This window comes from Metarhizium acridum (assembly GCF_019434415.1).
Source record: "Metarhizium acridum strain ARSEF 324 chromosome Unknown scaffold_31, whole genome shotgun sequence".
NCBI classification, from domain to species: domain Eukaryota; kingdom Fungi; phylum Ascomycota; class Sordariomycetes; order Hypocreales; family Clavicipitaceae; genus Metarhizium; species Metarhizium acridum.
Window position 1 is genome coordinate 1783168 of NW_027094018.1, and position 13913 is coordinate 1797080.

At 52.3% G+C, this 13913-nt stretch overlaps 9 protein-coding genes across 10 annotated transcripts; 4 read left to right on the forward strand and 5 right to left on the reverse strand.

Annotated features, from left to right (window-relative positions):
* The first annotated feature begins 163 nt into the window (after window positions 1-163).
* Window positions 164-2508, forward strand: J3458_005393 (uncharacterized protein). Its single transcript, XM_007812417.2, has 3 exons — window positions 164-1179; window positions 1246-1679; window positions 1757-2508. The coding sequence occupies exons 2-3, from the start codon at window positions 1264-1266 to the stop codon at window positions 2094-2096; spliced, it is 756 nt and encodes a 251-aa protein (XP_007810608.2). The 5' UTR covers window positions 164-1179; window positions 1246-1263; the 3' UTR covers window positions 2097-2508.
* On the forward strand, window positions 2492-5058 carry J3458_005394 (uncharacterized protein). Of its 2 annotated transcripts, XM_066118779.1 has the most exons (5): window positions 2559-2640; window positions 2691-2847; window positions 2907-3027; window positions 3084-3249; window positions 3309-4918. In XM_066118779.1, exons 3-5 carry the CDS (start codon window positions 2950-2952, stop codon window positions 4235-4237), a joined length of 1173 nt encoding a protein of 390 aa, XP_065976300.1. In that variant the 5' UTR covers window positions 2559-2640; window positions 2691-2847; window positions 2907-2949; the 3' UTR covers window positions 4238-4918. The 2 variants fall into 2 exon arrangements, with proteins under 2 accessions (XP_065976301.1, XP_065976300.1); XM_066118780.1 differs by having other exon boundaries at window positions 2492-2847; window positions 3309-5058.
* Window positions 4467-4778, reverse strand: J3458_005395 (uncharacterized protein; the record flags this gene model as incomplete). Its single annotated transcript, XM_066118781.1, has 1 exon — window positions 4467-4778. One exon carries the CDS (start codon window positions 4776-4778, stop codon window positions 4467-4469), a length of 312 nt encoding a protein of 103 aa, XP_065976302.1.
* A 13-nt stretch (window positions 5059-5071) lies between the features above and the next one.
* On the reverse strand, window positions 5072-5930 carry J3458_005396 (uncharacterized protein; the record flags this gene model as incomplete). The annotated part of the gene is made up of 2 exons (XM_066118782.1): window positions 5072-5211; window positions 5306-5930. The coding sequence occupies 2 exons, from the start codon at window positions 5928-5930 to the stop codon at window positions 5072-5074; spliced, it is 765 nt and encodes a 254-aa protein (XP_065976303.1).
* Window positions 5931-5984: 54 nt separating this feature from the next.
* Window positions 5985-7425, reverse strand: J3458_005397 (uncharacterized protein; the record flags this gene model as incomplete). Its single annotated transcript, XM_066118783.1, has 3 exons — window positions 5985-6341; window positions 6494-7082; window positions 7193-7425. The coding sequence occupies 3 exons, from the start codon at window positions 7423-7425 to the stop codon at window positions 5985-5987; spliced, it is 1179 nt and encodes a 392-aa protein (XP_065976304.1).
* Window positions 7426-8167: 742 nt separating this feature from the next.
* J3458_005398 (uncharacterized protein) lies at window positions 8168-9070 on the forward strand (the record flags this gene model as incomplete). Its single annotated transcript, XM_007812420.2, has 1 exon — window positions 8168-9070. One exon carries the CDS (start codon window positions 8168-8170, stop codon window positions 9068-9070), a length of 903 nt encoding a protein of 300 aa, XP_007810611.2.
* A 924-nt stretch (window positions 9071-9994) lies between these two features.
* Window positions 9995-10480, forward strand: J3458_005399 (uncharacterized protein; the record flags this gene model as incomplete). Its single annotated transcript, XM_007812421.2, has 1 exon — window positions 9995-10480. One exon carries the CDS (start codon window positions 9995-9997, stop codon window positions 10478-10480), a length of 486 nt encoding a protein of 161 aa, XP_007810612.2.
* Window positions 10481-10643: 163 nt separating this feature from the next.
* On the reverse strand, window positions 10644-11809 carry J3458_005400 (uncharacterized protein; the record flags this gene model as incomplete). Its single annotated transcript, XM_007812422.2, has 2 exons — window positions 10644-11009; window positions 11072-11809. The coding sequence occupies 2 exons, from the start codon at window positions 11807-11809 to the stop codon at window positions 10644-10646; spliced, it is 1104 nt and encodes a 367-aa protein (XP_007810613.2).
* Window positions 11810-12292: 483 nt separating this feature from the next.
* On the reverse strand, window positions 12293-13126 carry J3458_005401 (uncharacterized protein; the record flags this gene model as incomplete). The annotated part of the gene is made up of 1 exon (XM_007812423.2): window positions 12293-13126. The coding sequence occupies one exon, from the start codon at window positions 13124-13126 to the stop codon at window positions 12293-12295; it is 834 nt and encodes a 277-aa protein (XP_007810614.2).
* Between the last annotated feature and the right edge of the window lie 787 nt (window positions 13127-13913).

Genomic DNA, 13913 nt, shown 5'->3' on the forward strand with positions numbered 1-13913 from the left:
TATCCCTGACCTTATCATACCTTTGGTCAAAGCTTCCCCGGCTAGAAGAGATGATATATGAGCCATGGCGGTTATCCGAAAAGGTCTCTGAAGACATGTGGGACTCAGGTAGGAAACCGCATCTACATTTAACGCGTCATAAGCCTAACCATCTGAACTGTAGGCTACGAAGAAATGACTAGCCAGAGACTTCCGGCAAGTGTCAAGAAGGTTATAATATTCGAGGATTTTAATGAAAATTACCTTAACTTATTCCAGCTTTCTCGAGGGCGAAATTCGAGCCTAATCCCAGACCGAGTCCGGATCACGACTCCTGCGGTAGGCGCTTCATTTGCAGCAAATAGCTGGCAACTCAAATACCTATCGGTTGCTTTTCTCGCTGATGCCTGCGACTTCTTCCACGCTTGCCGACCTCATTGGTGATGGCATCAGCTACATTCCCTCACATTGACCTCCCAAAGAATGCACAAGACCAATCCTCTCCAAACCAACAAGCTACTAGAGGCCGCAGCGCAATCTGCACTCAACATGCCAAGGCTTGAGACTATGACTATATGGAATGGAGCAAAAGGGGAAGCTTGTGCATTTACCTGGTGCCGACAAGGTGCTTTAATATCCTGGCGCGGGACATGGGGTTTAAAGCTGGAGCCTTCGGTCCTTGACGCTTGGAAGACGGTGGCCTTTGAATATGCTCATCATGAGCTTACAGTAAACACAGAGCTCTTGGCGCATAAAATTGACTCTCATGGGGATGCTATTCAACACCTAGGTCTGCACTCCGTGGTCGACGACATGTCCCTACGGCAACTACGTAAGAGAATAATTGCGGTTAGCCCGGCTTTGAAACATAGGAAAGACGCCCTTATCGGAGAAGAAGGCAGTACTCTATTGACGTGTTATCGTGATATCTATCGGGGTGGTTGTTTGGTGAGCATGGCGATGTCTATGCCAAGACCATGTTGCGACCTTGGCCGGACCCTGGCAGAAGGGCAGCCAATAGTATCACACGGCGCCGTGGCTTGCTCTCGGCAGCTGTCTGCACCTGTCACTGCATAACTGTAGGTTCAATGCTGCCGCCCATCTATGCATGTGTCTGTCCATGTCACCCCAGAATGACGCCCACTTTACCAGCCTCCCTCCGATAAATCACATCACCACCTCAAAACTGGCAGTTGAACCGTAAGTGCTCATCCGTAATTATCAATCTTTGATGCCGCCCTCATTGACCATCGAGGACCCTTGCAGCTTCGCCTTGCCACACAAATGGCATCTTCAAGCTCCCAACCGCCCATGCGGCCCATAGACCCCCAACCGATGCCATCGCCATCTAATGCTCCGTACTTCCCGCCTCCTCCGCCAGGGCCAGGTCAGGGCCTTGGCTTGCAACTCGGACCAGACTCCCAGATACCAGATCACCCCGGAAGCACAACGCCCGCTCCCGTACCGCTGGACATTCGCAACGTCAAAGCCAGCGCGCGGTTTCACCTCCGTGAGTTCCTACGTGCCCGGAGCCAGCTGCAACAAGGTGGCGGCGCAGCGAGATTCGAGCTCGAATCCCGTCTGAGGAGCCAGGTTGGCATGGCACTGGGCGACCTGAGCACCTTACAAGCCGAAGTGAGAGCTCTTGCTCAAGCTGCTGAGAATCATCGGTGGAGAAGATTCCTCTGGGGAGGCGCAATGTAAGTCATCGAGTCCGACCTGCCAGCTAGTACGACACTTGAATTGTGCCTCGATTCGATTTCTAATGCAAACCCAGCGCGGCATTCATCCCCGCTGTCCGCAAAATCTTCCGCCGCAACTCGGACGAAGAATCACGGCTTTCGTCCAACGACACCGAGTACGCTTTTCGCAAATCCAAGGGCCTACTGTCCGGGATGAAGAGTGCCATTCTGGGCGGAGGCATGCTTGCAAAGGTGGCGTTTTTCGTCTTTGCCATCTTGTATGTGTTTCAGAATGAAGTGACCATCAGAGTGGCCAAGACATTGAACAAGAGGTTGAGGAAGTTGACCGAGAGGATCGAAGGGGGAGATGCCGACCTCGACGAAAGTGATTTGAGGATGTTTGACGGATGGCGATGGAGGGTGCTGTTGTGGTGATGTATGGTCTTTGAGAAACTAGTAAGGGAATCCACCACCCTTTGCTCAAATATGCGCCCAAATGAACAGGCGGAAAAGCTGGGAGGCTCAATAACCGAATCTCCTGGTTCATGGAATCAACAATTGAGTGCATTAATGGTAGTTTGACACCGCATCGTGATACATCGACAAGTCTCCCCCTCCCCAAAAAAGAGAGAGAATGGCTCAGCGCATTGGAAATAAATTATAGGAGTCTCTTCTGACTTGCGCTTACTTCCAAACTGTCGCAGCTTTGAGCCCGTTCAGCCACGGCTTCGCCTATGCTGGGTGTGATTGAGGCAGAAAACGTCTCTGGGTAATCTACAAGTTCTGGCGTGCGACTGGCCAACCCATAGCAGCGCTTGTCAGCGGCCCCACTCGACACCAAACTGCCATCGACTTCAACGTTTGGAAGCGCAGAACTTCAACCATCGACTGGTGCATCGCGCATCCAACTGCTCGCTGGGCAACTGGCTGAGAAACTGGCGGGGATGTAAGCGAATAATCCGAAACAAGCGTAATCAAGGTTCATGCACCACAGACGAAAGGCCTCTTCGGAGGCTGATACGAGTGTAGAAGAACAAGTCGACGAGTTTTTAGTGAAAGCGCCAGCCAACAAAACCATCGCCAAGCCATCCAGCAGAAATGCGCTAGATCGCCATTTTCGAGAGCTTTATTCCAGGCCGCCCGACTTTAAAGAGCTATCCCGTTTGGATCCCGAGTTTGCTGCCGTGTTGGTCACCCATTTCCAACATTGGCTCGACTGTGTGGCAAGGCTGATTTGTTGAGCAGTGCCAAAGGGCGAGATGTGGACTTTCGGGACCCAAAGTCGGTCATGCAACTAACCAAAACACTTCTCAAGTTAGATTTTGGTATCAAACTAGAGCTCCCAGACGACAGATTATGTCCACCGGTAAGTCCCGAGTTGCCCTTTGCCTCAGCCGGTCTGCATACTCACCAAAACGCCAGGTGCCAAACCGCCACAGTTACATCCTTTGGCTGAAGGATTTACTCGACACATCTTCTTATAATGAGCCTGGGCGAAAGCTTACGGGAATGGACATCGGCACCGGTGCCAGCTGTATCTATCCCTTGTTAGGTTGTGCTCAGCGGCCATGGTCCTTTGTTGCAACAGGCACGTCCGAATCGTTTTTTCACCGATTCCATGCTTGGAAACTGCTAATGCTTTGGCAGACATTGACCATAAAAGTCTAAAATGGGCAAAGAGGAACGTCGAAATTAATGACCTATCAAGTCGCGTCAATGTAGTTGCCCGCTCTCCAGGCAGCTCACTTATCCCGCTGGACGAACTGGCACTAGAGTCCATCGATTTCACCATGACCAACCCCCCCTTCTACATGTCAGAAGAAGACCTACTCAGTAGCGCGAAAAAGAAACAGAGACCGCCGTACACTGCATGCACGGGCAGCAAAACCGAAATGGTCACACCCGGCGGAGAGTTGGCCTTTGTCGTTTGCATGCTCGAGGAATCCTGTGCCCTGCGAGCACGAGTACAGTGGTACTCGGCCATGTTTGGATTTCTCTCCAACCTTGTAGATTTCATCGAGCAGCTGCGGTCGTCCGGGATTGAAAACTACGCAGTCACAGAATTCGTCCAAGGGAATAAAACGCGGAGATGGGCTATTGCATGGTCCTTTCAGCCAATGCGTCCAGCACAATATGTCGCGAGGGGCACGAGATCTGCGCTATCCAAGAATATTCTTCCTTGTGTGACGGAGGCGGAAGTGATGTCAGTTGAGATGCCCAAGAGCATTGGAGAGTTTGCTTCCAAAATCACTGCCGCTATTGAGTCCCTGGACTTGATATCTTGGGACTGGGACACACAAGCATATGAAGGAACTGGCCGCGCAGTTGATAAGGTATGGGCGAGGGCATGGCGGAGACGGAAGAAGAGAGAACAGCAAAACCCCGGCGAGAACACGGAGAGTTCAATTTCGAAAAGCGATCCAAGGTGTATGTTTGGCTTCAAGGTGTGGATTCGTGTATCAATGAAAGAGGTGGTGGTGGGATGTCGCTGGACGGAAGGGTTTGACGCGACAGCGTTTGAGAGTTTTCAGGGGTTTCTAAAGTCGACGGCCAAACTCGCGGCAAATGTAAAATAACCTACACCCTTACGAGCCAGACACTCAACGTGAGGGAAATATCTCTTCCGCCTGCGAAACATACCATGCACCGGATAGACACATTCGGTATGAATAACTTTACTCAGCCTCCAAGCTTGCAATAGCCCGACGATGAAGGAGCATGTAACCAATCCACACGAGAACGCTTTAACAAGTTCTCTATTTTGTGTCTTTCTATGCCGTCTACGTTGCCAAATACATCTACTCCTCAGTTGGGCCCATTCACCACGAATCCCCGAGGCAAATGGTTATCATAACCTGCCCTCACCAGCCTCTCCACGGCGATCTTGTCGTCGGGCACCCCCATGCCGCGGGCAATGTCGGCGAACGTCTCTGCCTCCGTCTTGGCGAATCGTCCCTCGGTGAGCTTTCCCGAGTCGCCCGAGAAGATGAGGATCGGGGCCAGGCCGTCGAGGTATAGCTGCGCGGCACGCTGGGCGACGCGCGTGTCGAAGCTGCAGAGGCAGAAGATGGCGTCGGCCGGGCGGATGGGCATTTGCATTTGGGTTGAGTTGGTCATGTTTACAGCCCCCCTTTTTTGTTGATTGGGTGTCCCTGCCTTTCTTTTTGTCCTCTTGCCGGTTCATTTTGTTACTTGTATCTGCAGAGCTGCGTTAGTTTCCTTTGTAGGAGCGAAAACGAGCTGAGCTGTTATTGTCCTAGCAGTGTCAGAGTTCACCAAGCCTCACGGTCACGTCTTTGCTGTTCACGTAGATGCTGGTGTTGAGATTGATGAACCTGTTACAATTTCAAATCTTCATTTTTAAAATTTTGTACCAGGAGGGGAAATCTTAACATAGAGGAAACAGTCATTCATATGTACTGTCGTGCCGTAATGCCCCCGTACATGGTGCTGGGAAAGGGTCGCCGGTCCGGAGCCATAAACACCTCCTTGGCCTCACTGCTGTTCAAAATCATCTCGGAATAGTACATCAGGGGCAAGTCCTCATAGGCTAAATGAGGATTGGAGTTTATGAAACTGTCAAATGACGACTGCTCCACAGTTTGCTCGACCTGCTCGACAGCGCTGAATCCAAAACATCTTACAGGTAAGCCCCTCGGCCGATGGCCCCGAAACCTGCAGCGCCTCGTTGATGGCTTTCACAAGATGGATTCTTCTTTTTAAAGTGGCCATTAGCTTGTCATCGGGTCCAGCCCGGGAGCCGAGGTTGGCCACCAAGGTATCGTAAAGAAACACAATGAGCCCCGGGTGACTCTTGACCACGCCGTCTACCGAATCTGTGTCAGACAAGGCGGCTGCATCACACACGGCATCTACCATGACCGCAAGACTCTCTGGAGGAGGCTTGCGCGGTGTTGTGGCAATGCCCAGTCCGGCCTTGGGCACCGTCCGCAACTTGACACGGCTTTTGCTCGATTGTGGCGGGATGGAGATGAGCCCAGGTAGCGGCATTCTATCAGGGTTGACAAAGCCGATGCGGGCCTGCATACTATCCCACAGAGGCTGGGAATAATGTCTCTTCCACTCGTCACCGGAAATGTCAAGAAGGGACTCGAACGCCGTCAGGGTAAGACCTCCCATGGACCCATGCCATCCTGTGGTGCGGTTTAAACCATCTCCCGGCGACGATTGCAGAGAGGCAAGTGCTGCATGAACATGCTGGATCCAGGTATAAGCCTGTGTCTCGGAATACGGGCCAATGCTTGACATGGAAGCCCTCTTTTTGCATAGTGGATGTCTGCAAAGCATTCAACGCTTGCTTGATCACCGCACCTCGACGGAGTCTTGTTTCCGACTGCTCTGAATGACTGTCAAGGCAAAGCGTATTAAATGGTCGCTATCCGCCTGTAAGACGTCCCTCGGCGACGATTCATGTTGGACGGGCTGTGCGGTGGATGGGAGTGGCGACTTGTCTGGCAACACCCAGTTCGCTCGAGCGCTGGGCGTAAACATCAGGTCTTTGGAGTAGTGTACTTTCCACAAGCCGGCGTCCATATGCTCCGGTGTATGAAGCAGAATTTGGGGAAAGTCCTCGCGAGAAGTGAGGCCAATCAAGCGCTTGAAGTGTACGTATCTGATGGTAGCTACTTGAAGTTGGAAGAGCCAAATATCGTCATTGTACTATATTTCGTCAGTCAAATTAGTCACGGGCGCCTCTTTTTTTTTTTTTTTTCAATTAAAGCATCATACCGGTGAGTGGTGTTGCGGAATCGCTCGGGTCTCTTGGATCTCAACATGTCATGGTCCACGAACATGTCTGCGCATTTCATCACGGTGTTTGCGCAAGCAGTACCCTCCAGAAGCACAAAATACCCTGCTCGCAAATGATTGTAGTGGTCCCAAACGGGTAAATCAGCATTAAGAAAGCCTTGCCAGAAATCATCAGCAGATGCTGTGTTTCTCTTGGCAATCTCATTGATGTGCTCTCTCAACTCCGTCTCACCCACATGGCTGCTCACCGGCCTGTCGTGCTTTTCCATTAGTATTGGAGACTTGTCCGCTTGTATCGCGTCCGCTACTTCATCAAGCAGGGCAGCAGCATGGCCGTGTTCAAAAGCATTGAAGCCCGGTGGACCAAAGATCCGCACCCTCCCCGACTCTACACTCCTGGACAGCCCCCTTTCCAATTTCGTTCTGATCTGTTTGACAGCTTCATCGCGTTCGTGTGGCGGTAAAAGATCCTGCTTGTTGAGGATAACCCGCAGGTTCTTTTTGCCATGTTTGTTGTCCAGTTCATTGAGAAGACTTTGACCTCGGGGACGACCTCGTCGAATCTGCAGGTGTCTGCGCAGTCTACGATGAAGAAGAACACGTCCGTATTTTGAAAGTAGTGCCGATACAGAGGACGCATTTTGCCACAACCTAGCTCACAGTTTCAGCTGCAGCTTGTCCATGAGCCTCAATTGTGATAGATTTTGTCACAAATTATCACATGTAATGTTGACGCAAGGTCCCTCGGGTCGTAGCGATACACACCTCCAACATCCCACAAAGTAAACTTGTGGCCCTTTGTACTCTCCACGGTCTCGACATTGAGTCCAATGGTAGGGATCGTCGTGATCTTCTCATCAGGTAGCTTCAGCTGGTAAAGTAGTGTAGTCTTGCCGGCGGCTTCGAAACCCATCATAAGGCCACGATACTCCGGGTTCTTCCCAAAGAGCCACGATGCAAGCTCTTTTAATCCCGTCAGTATTGGTAGTGTCATGGTGAATTGTTGAACTGGCAACTCACTCATGGCGGGCTGCTAAGTGATGATGCAGCAGCGACATATAAGTAGGCATGGACGGCCCGTCGTTCCTCAAAGGAGGCAGTTGAACACGTTCCGCTTGATATAGGAGCTTCTCTCATGAAACCGTGGCCTGAAGTCGAGACGAAAACTGGCCAGACGCTAGATTTATCTCGCAGCCTGCAGGTACCCACGATATTGGGCAAGGTGGGCGCCGAGAGGCGTTGGATGCCTGTCAGCTTGTCGAGATAATGTGACATGGGCGCTCGATGCGAGGCCGAGCCAACTCGGTCGCAAGCCAGGCTCTCTGAATTCCATGGCCATCACCATTTTGCAAGGCGGGTGAATGAAAATAAAAGTGGACGAAATCAAGGCAGCCAGAATGTGTCTACTTGGTGTTTACGCACGCTCGTCAGCAGGGATAAGCATTTAAGCAAAGCAGGTAGGCCTAGTCAAGATGAAACGAAACAAAACAAAACAAATTATACACGGGCATTTGAAAAACACACTGCCATGGCCGAGAAACACCATTGTCAGATTGCCGCCCTCCGAAAAGGAGTGATGCGGAAGTGGGCGACTGTCACCCCGCAGAGTCGCAGACATTCGGCCGGAGGGGGATTCAAGCAGCTCGCTGCATCATTCACACAAGCTAGCTACAACGCCATCAGCTCTCGGCTTTTCAGTAACCTTGAATAACACAATTTCAATTGTATCCAGATAGATGGCTTCTCAATCACACGCATCAGAGCGGGATGCCCTCACAAAGCGCATCCTCCCGTCCATGACGCTCGCGCAAGGCGACGACTCCAAATACACCATCAACTGCCCAGCCAAGCACCCCCGGGATTCAGCACAAGGTCGCTTCACCATCTCGGGAAACGCCATCATCACAGGCGGAACCGGGGCCATTGGCCTCAAAACGGCACGAGCAATGCTTCAGCACGGCCTCGCGGGCCTCATGCTCCTCGATCTCGACGTCGACGCATCTCAGCGGAGCATCCAGGAGCTCAGGGACGAATTCCCAGGCGCCAAGATCGAAGCGTTGCCCGTGGACGTCACCAATGAGGAGCAAGTCTCTGCGGCTGTCGCGGAAGCCGTCTCCCGTCTAGGATCGGCAGAAGTGCTCGTGTGCTTTGCGGGAATCGTTGGCTGCGCGCACGCCCTCGAAACGCCGGCATCCCAGTTCCGCAAAATCCTCGACGTCAATACGACGGGCACCTTTATATGCGCTCAGGCAGCCGCCCGCCAAATGGTGAAGCAGGGCACCGGCGGCAGGATCGTGCTCACGGCGTCCATTTCCGCACACAGAGTCAACTTCCCCCAGCCCCAGGTTGCGTATAACGTGAGCAAGGCGGCCGTCGTGATGCTCAAGAGCTCGCTGGCAGCCGAGTGGGCTAGGTATGGAATCACGGTGAACAGCGTGAGCCCGGGGTACATGGACACGGTTCTCAATGCTGGTCAAGGTCTGGCTGAGGCGAGAAGGACGTGGTGCGAGCGGAATCCGTTGGGGAGGATGGGCTTGCCGGAGGAAGTCGCTGGAGTGGTGGTGATGCTGGTGAGCAAGGCGGGCTCGTACATGAATGGGGCAGATATAATATGTGACGGCGACGGTGTTGTATTCTAGATGATGGGAAACCCGCCATACACTGGTCGTAGAGCTACGGAAAACGACGAATACTTTTTTGGCTGCACAACAGTAGGGCTGGTGTTTACAACGATGCATGCATGCACATGTGCTTGTGCTGGTGCTTGTGCAGGCATCGAACCTGCATTGACTCACTCAATCGGTTGCATTATTCAGTCACACGACCATTCATAAAACATTAACGCAGAATCTATCTCAACCAATCCCTCCCTCCAAGAGCCGGCTGACCGCAACGGACATTTGCACCTTGACACACACCGCAATATAAACCTATATGCATATCGTCAACGCCATAGACCTCCCGCACACATTTCTCATCAACGTGACTGGTGAACCAGTTCGCACCTCAATCCAAAATGCGGCCCGGGAGGCTCTTTCGGTCCGGCCGACGAATCAGCGGCCCCACGTGGAAGCGAGAGGTTGCGTCGTTCGCTCGCAGACGGGACTTGTCGGGTGGCATCGATGCTTTTTCATTCTTTGTCCACACAAGCTCTCCGTGAGCCCGCCGGCTGCTCAAAGTCTACCGACATGCCAGTGCCTCCTTGTTGGTCTGGTCCCCTCGGCGCGCCACCGTGGCCCCCGTGCCCCGGGCTTGACGAGTGAAGCGTCGCGGATCGGCAATGTGCCCAGGCGCCGAGTTGTTGAGAGAACCCGTCTCTCCTAGCTTCGCGGCGTGTTGCTACATCTGCTCAATACAGGGGATTTGGTTGGATGGGCTTGTGACTACTAAAGAGGGGTTTCTTGGTGGAGGGCGCTTTTGGTGAAGCCGTCTCCGCGTCTACTTTATAAAGTCCATGTTGAGGGCTTTGGCCTTTGACCACACCTAGTTGCAATGTTGACAACTTCAACGGAACAGCGTCTCCTTGTGCTCTCTCCAATTCCCTGTCCCCTCATCTATATCAAATGCACACAAGTCATAAAAGGCAGGCGCTTGCAATAATGGACAAGGGTTCGCTTCTGGCAGCTTCGAAGGTGGAGCCCATGGTTTCCATCAACCCTCGCTCGACTGTCCTCGGTCGTCTGTGGCCTGCTCTTGCTTTCGCCGTGCAATTCCAGTACATCATCAGCTCCTTTTCCTCCTTCCTGTACATCCAGACCTATTTCGTCACGAGCCTCGCTGTGGTCAACGCCCTTTATGCAAGCCGCTTCCTCGCCATCCAAGCTTGTATCGCGACCAGGTTTGGGGCCTTTCACGGGTTCAATATGTCTGCCAAGGCACTTGCAGATTTTTGGGATGCCAAAACAACACGGATGCTGAGGAGAAAACTCTTTTACGAGTTTGCTGTCTTTATCCTCGGAAGCGGAAACACCATTATCCTTTTGCTGTTCTGGCCGGGGTGGCTGGTAGTCGGCGGGGCTTCATTCGCATTGTGGCGGTTTTGGGGATGAAGGTCGAAACGAACCAAATCAGGCATGAAAATTATTAGCACGTCGGGCCTGGGAGAGATGTCACCCAGCACCTCCAACATACAAGACGACATGGCCACCGTTGGTAGAAGCCCTGGCGCACCAACGCTGGAATCGACCGATAATCCGATGTCGACGCCACAAGTCATTTCGAGAAGAAATACGTGTTGCCGCCGGTGTCCTTCCGTATCTCGCCGGCGTAGTCCTTCTCCGGGTCAAACTCCTGCCAAGTGCTAGCAGGGTAGATATGCTTATTTCTCTCATACCACCGACGATCCACCACCTTTGTCCTCGTTGGGTCTTCCGAAGCCCCTTCGAGGGTATCGATGCTCGCCAAAGACTCCGCCGCGGCTGCCCGTGACGCAGCCGTGCTGAGATGGTTTTCACTAGACGGACTAGACTGCTCCTTCGCAGTCTTCTTTCCTACAGGTGCCTCAGAACTATAGTCAAATAGTCGACGGCCTCCGGGCCCAGTCGTCTTGTTCATCACAAAGAAGTAAAAATCGTAGTGCTAGATAATGTCCAGGTCAGCTGTGAGTAGGGTTATAGACTGGAAAAAAATATAGAACGTACATGTGGAATAATAACGGTATCTCTTACGAGCATCAAGTCATCGACACCAACACGTGCCCACGCCCGCCGCGCATTGCTTTGGTCTCCAACACCCAATTCGGCACCGACTTTGCGACTCTTGTCTAGGAACACCCAAACAAAGTCTCCCTTCTTCATTCGCACGGTGCCCCCTGGAGTATTGGTTCCATCGTAGAAAACGAAGGGGACTGCAATCTCCGTGGCCTTGACAGCTTCCTGGACCGCCACGAATTCTCGTCGCAAGGCCTCTCGCTCGGTTGCCTCTTTCCGCAGGGCCGCCTTCGTGACGACTTTTGGCACGATTCCTACGCTCGCATTCGCTTTGAACTTTGCCTTTCCCGTATCGCTATCGCGGTCCGTGTCCGTGTCTTTCGGTCTGCTCCTGGAATCAGGGTTGCTGCTGGCCTCGCTGTCGCCATCTTCCTCGTCATCAAAGGACAGCAGCTTCTTGCCTTGCTTCTTCTTCTTCTTCGGCGGTCGTGCACCTAGCCCGCTGTTCGAGTCACTGCCGGTGTTGTCAGGAGTGCCTGTCAAAGAACGGTCCGGTGTGGACGTGCCTGAGATGGCGGCCTCGCGAGCTTCGCGCTCCTGCTGCTCGAGCACCTCTGCTCTGCGTTTGCGGAAGTCGGATAGCGCGACAAGACCAACGGTATTTGTTGACAGACGCTCGTGCGTCGTCTTGTTTTGCGGCGTGAACCGCGAGCTTCCTTGGTCAGACATGGCGGCGTAGCAGCCGTTGGCTCGTCTGTTGAGAGGTTGCGCAAAGCAAGTTCCACCACATTGTGGTTGAGGCGTAAAGACATTGTCCGCATCGGAGTGCGAAATTCGCTTTGTACTGTGCCCTCTGCTGTTTTCTGCTCATGTGTCACCGTGCGCAAACACTACCCTGTACCCATTGTGGATTGGGGCATTACAAGTTCTACGAAAGAGCTGAGGAGGAATATCATGATGGCGGATTTACTGACATGGTAATTGATCGTGCCATTTCCCATAGTCCATGGAAAGTCTGAGTAGTAGACACACAGGATAACGTGTTGGCAAAAAGTGCAGGATGCTCCTCTCTTGGCTAACGTCAAAGTAAAAACCAAGGATCGTACAAACTGGCCTCGACAAGACTTTCAACATTCCACGCACAGTATCTGAAAGCTGCATTACGTCCCCCCAACGCGATCCGAGGTGCACAAGAGTCGAGCTGTCTCAACTTCATGGCAACCTCTGCCCCTGTCTCGTGGCCTGCCCGACGAGCGAATTTGTGGTATCATCCGCGTAGCGTTTGTAAGCTATAATATATCGCTCATCAGCGCTCCATGTGTCCTTGACGCTCTGCCGGTCGACAATGGCATGATACCACTTGAACCAACGTTGCCAGATGGCATCTCCATCGGTTTGTGGAATGCCTAGTCCGCCCGATTTATAGTGATCAAGCAGCCACAGTCGTTTTGCCCAAGGGGCCAGGCTAATGTCGACTAAACTCAGGTGCTCGCCCAAAAACCACGGTCCATCAGGATCCATTTGCTCTGCTAGGGTGCGTATATGGTTGTGAAACTCTGCCCGAGCCTGTTCAATGCTGTATGGCTTCTCTGGAGTGTGCTGTAGAAACCGATAGAAGGCCGGGACGATTCTTGTGCTCACATGGTCGATCCACAGCCGGGCGCGGGCACGCTCGTAGGGATCCGACGGAAGCAAACGACGGCCGTACTTGGCTTCATCCGCGTACGCGTCGTCCAAGAATTCACAGATGACCAGACTTTCATACAGTGGTTTATGGCTCTCCCCCTCTGGCCCAGCGGGAACAGCTAGTGTTGGCACCAAGCCGCGAGGGTTCATGGCCAAAAAGTCGGCTTCTTTCTTGTACGGGTTGATTTCAATGTATTGATGTGGAATCCGCTTCTCACACAAGGTGATCCAAGCCCGCTGAACGAAAGGGCAGAACCATCCGCCGTATAGCTTGAGTGGATGTTCAGAGGCATGGCGGGAAGCCAACTCGGCAGCCGCGCCCGATGGCTCCGGCGGAAGTGAAGTATCAGCGTTGGACATGTTCGAGAAATCAAACGGTTTAATATTTGGAGAGGTGGAAGGTGAGAAATCGATGGACACCAAAGGGATGATGCATCCGTTTGAATGACGTGATGTTGTCAAGCGTCAAACCCCGCCTCCCCACACATGGCTGCAGTTTCATACAAACGGAGGCGCGGAAAGGCGCCATGATTTCCCAAGGCAGAAAATGATAGAAAACCAGTACATTTGAACCACTCATGGTGCTAGTCTTGGCGTGTACTCGAGGCTGTCATCATTTGGCACCTTCACAGGTGATGTGAAATAGTGTCATCCCGTTTTATCGACATCGTCTCATGAGTAAAAGCAGGGACCGTGGGGTGAATTATACTTGCACTTTATCCTTTAAAGTCTGCATTCCCATTGAATCTAGTCCGAATTCATTAATGCTGGCGGCGTCTTAAGCGCCGGCATGAGCCGACTCGCCTGGCCCAGTTGGCCGGGTAAACTTTGCTGAGCCCAGAACGAATCTACTACTTCTGAGCGAAATGTGAAAGAAAAGTGAAATTAATGGTGGAAACTTTCTCTTTTCCCAAGTTTACGAACACGTTTGATTCACAGCCTGTAATTAGTAGCCAAGTTCACAGCCTGTCTAGTGTCAGTATATAAGACCGAGAGCTTTACGCACCTCTACCCGGTGAAGAGACTTACCACTTATAAGCAGATGCAGCAATACTTGCTAAATTAAGATGCCAAGCTTTCTTTATCTAAACCCGTGTTCTAACCGCCAGCCCTTGTTATCTGCACGCACATCAAAATCCTAAAGTCA

Coding starts and splice junctions, on each gene's coding strand:
- J3458_005394 (XM_066118780.1), top strand. CDS start 2,645: ATGCACCACAGACGAAAGGCCTCTTCGGAGGCTGATACGAGTGTAGAA. Junction 2,848..2,906: donor GATCCCGAGTTTGCTGCCGT/GTTGGTCACCCA, acceptor TTTGTTGAGCAG/TGCCAAAGGGCGAGATGTGG. Junction 3,028..3,083: donor ACGACAGATTATGTCCACCG/GTAAGTCCCGAG, acceptor CCAAAACGCCAG/GTGCCAAACCGCCACAGTTA.
- J3458_005393 (XM_007812417.2), top strand. CDS start 1,264: ATGGCATCTTCAAGCTCCCAACCGCCCATGCGGCCCATAGACCCCCAA. Junction 1,680..1,756: donor TTCCTCTGGGGAGGCGCAAT/GTAAGTCATCGA, acceptor ATGCAAACCCAG/CGCGGCATTCATCCCCGCTG.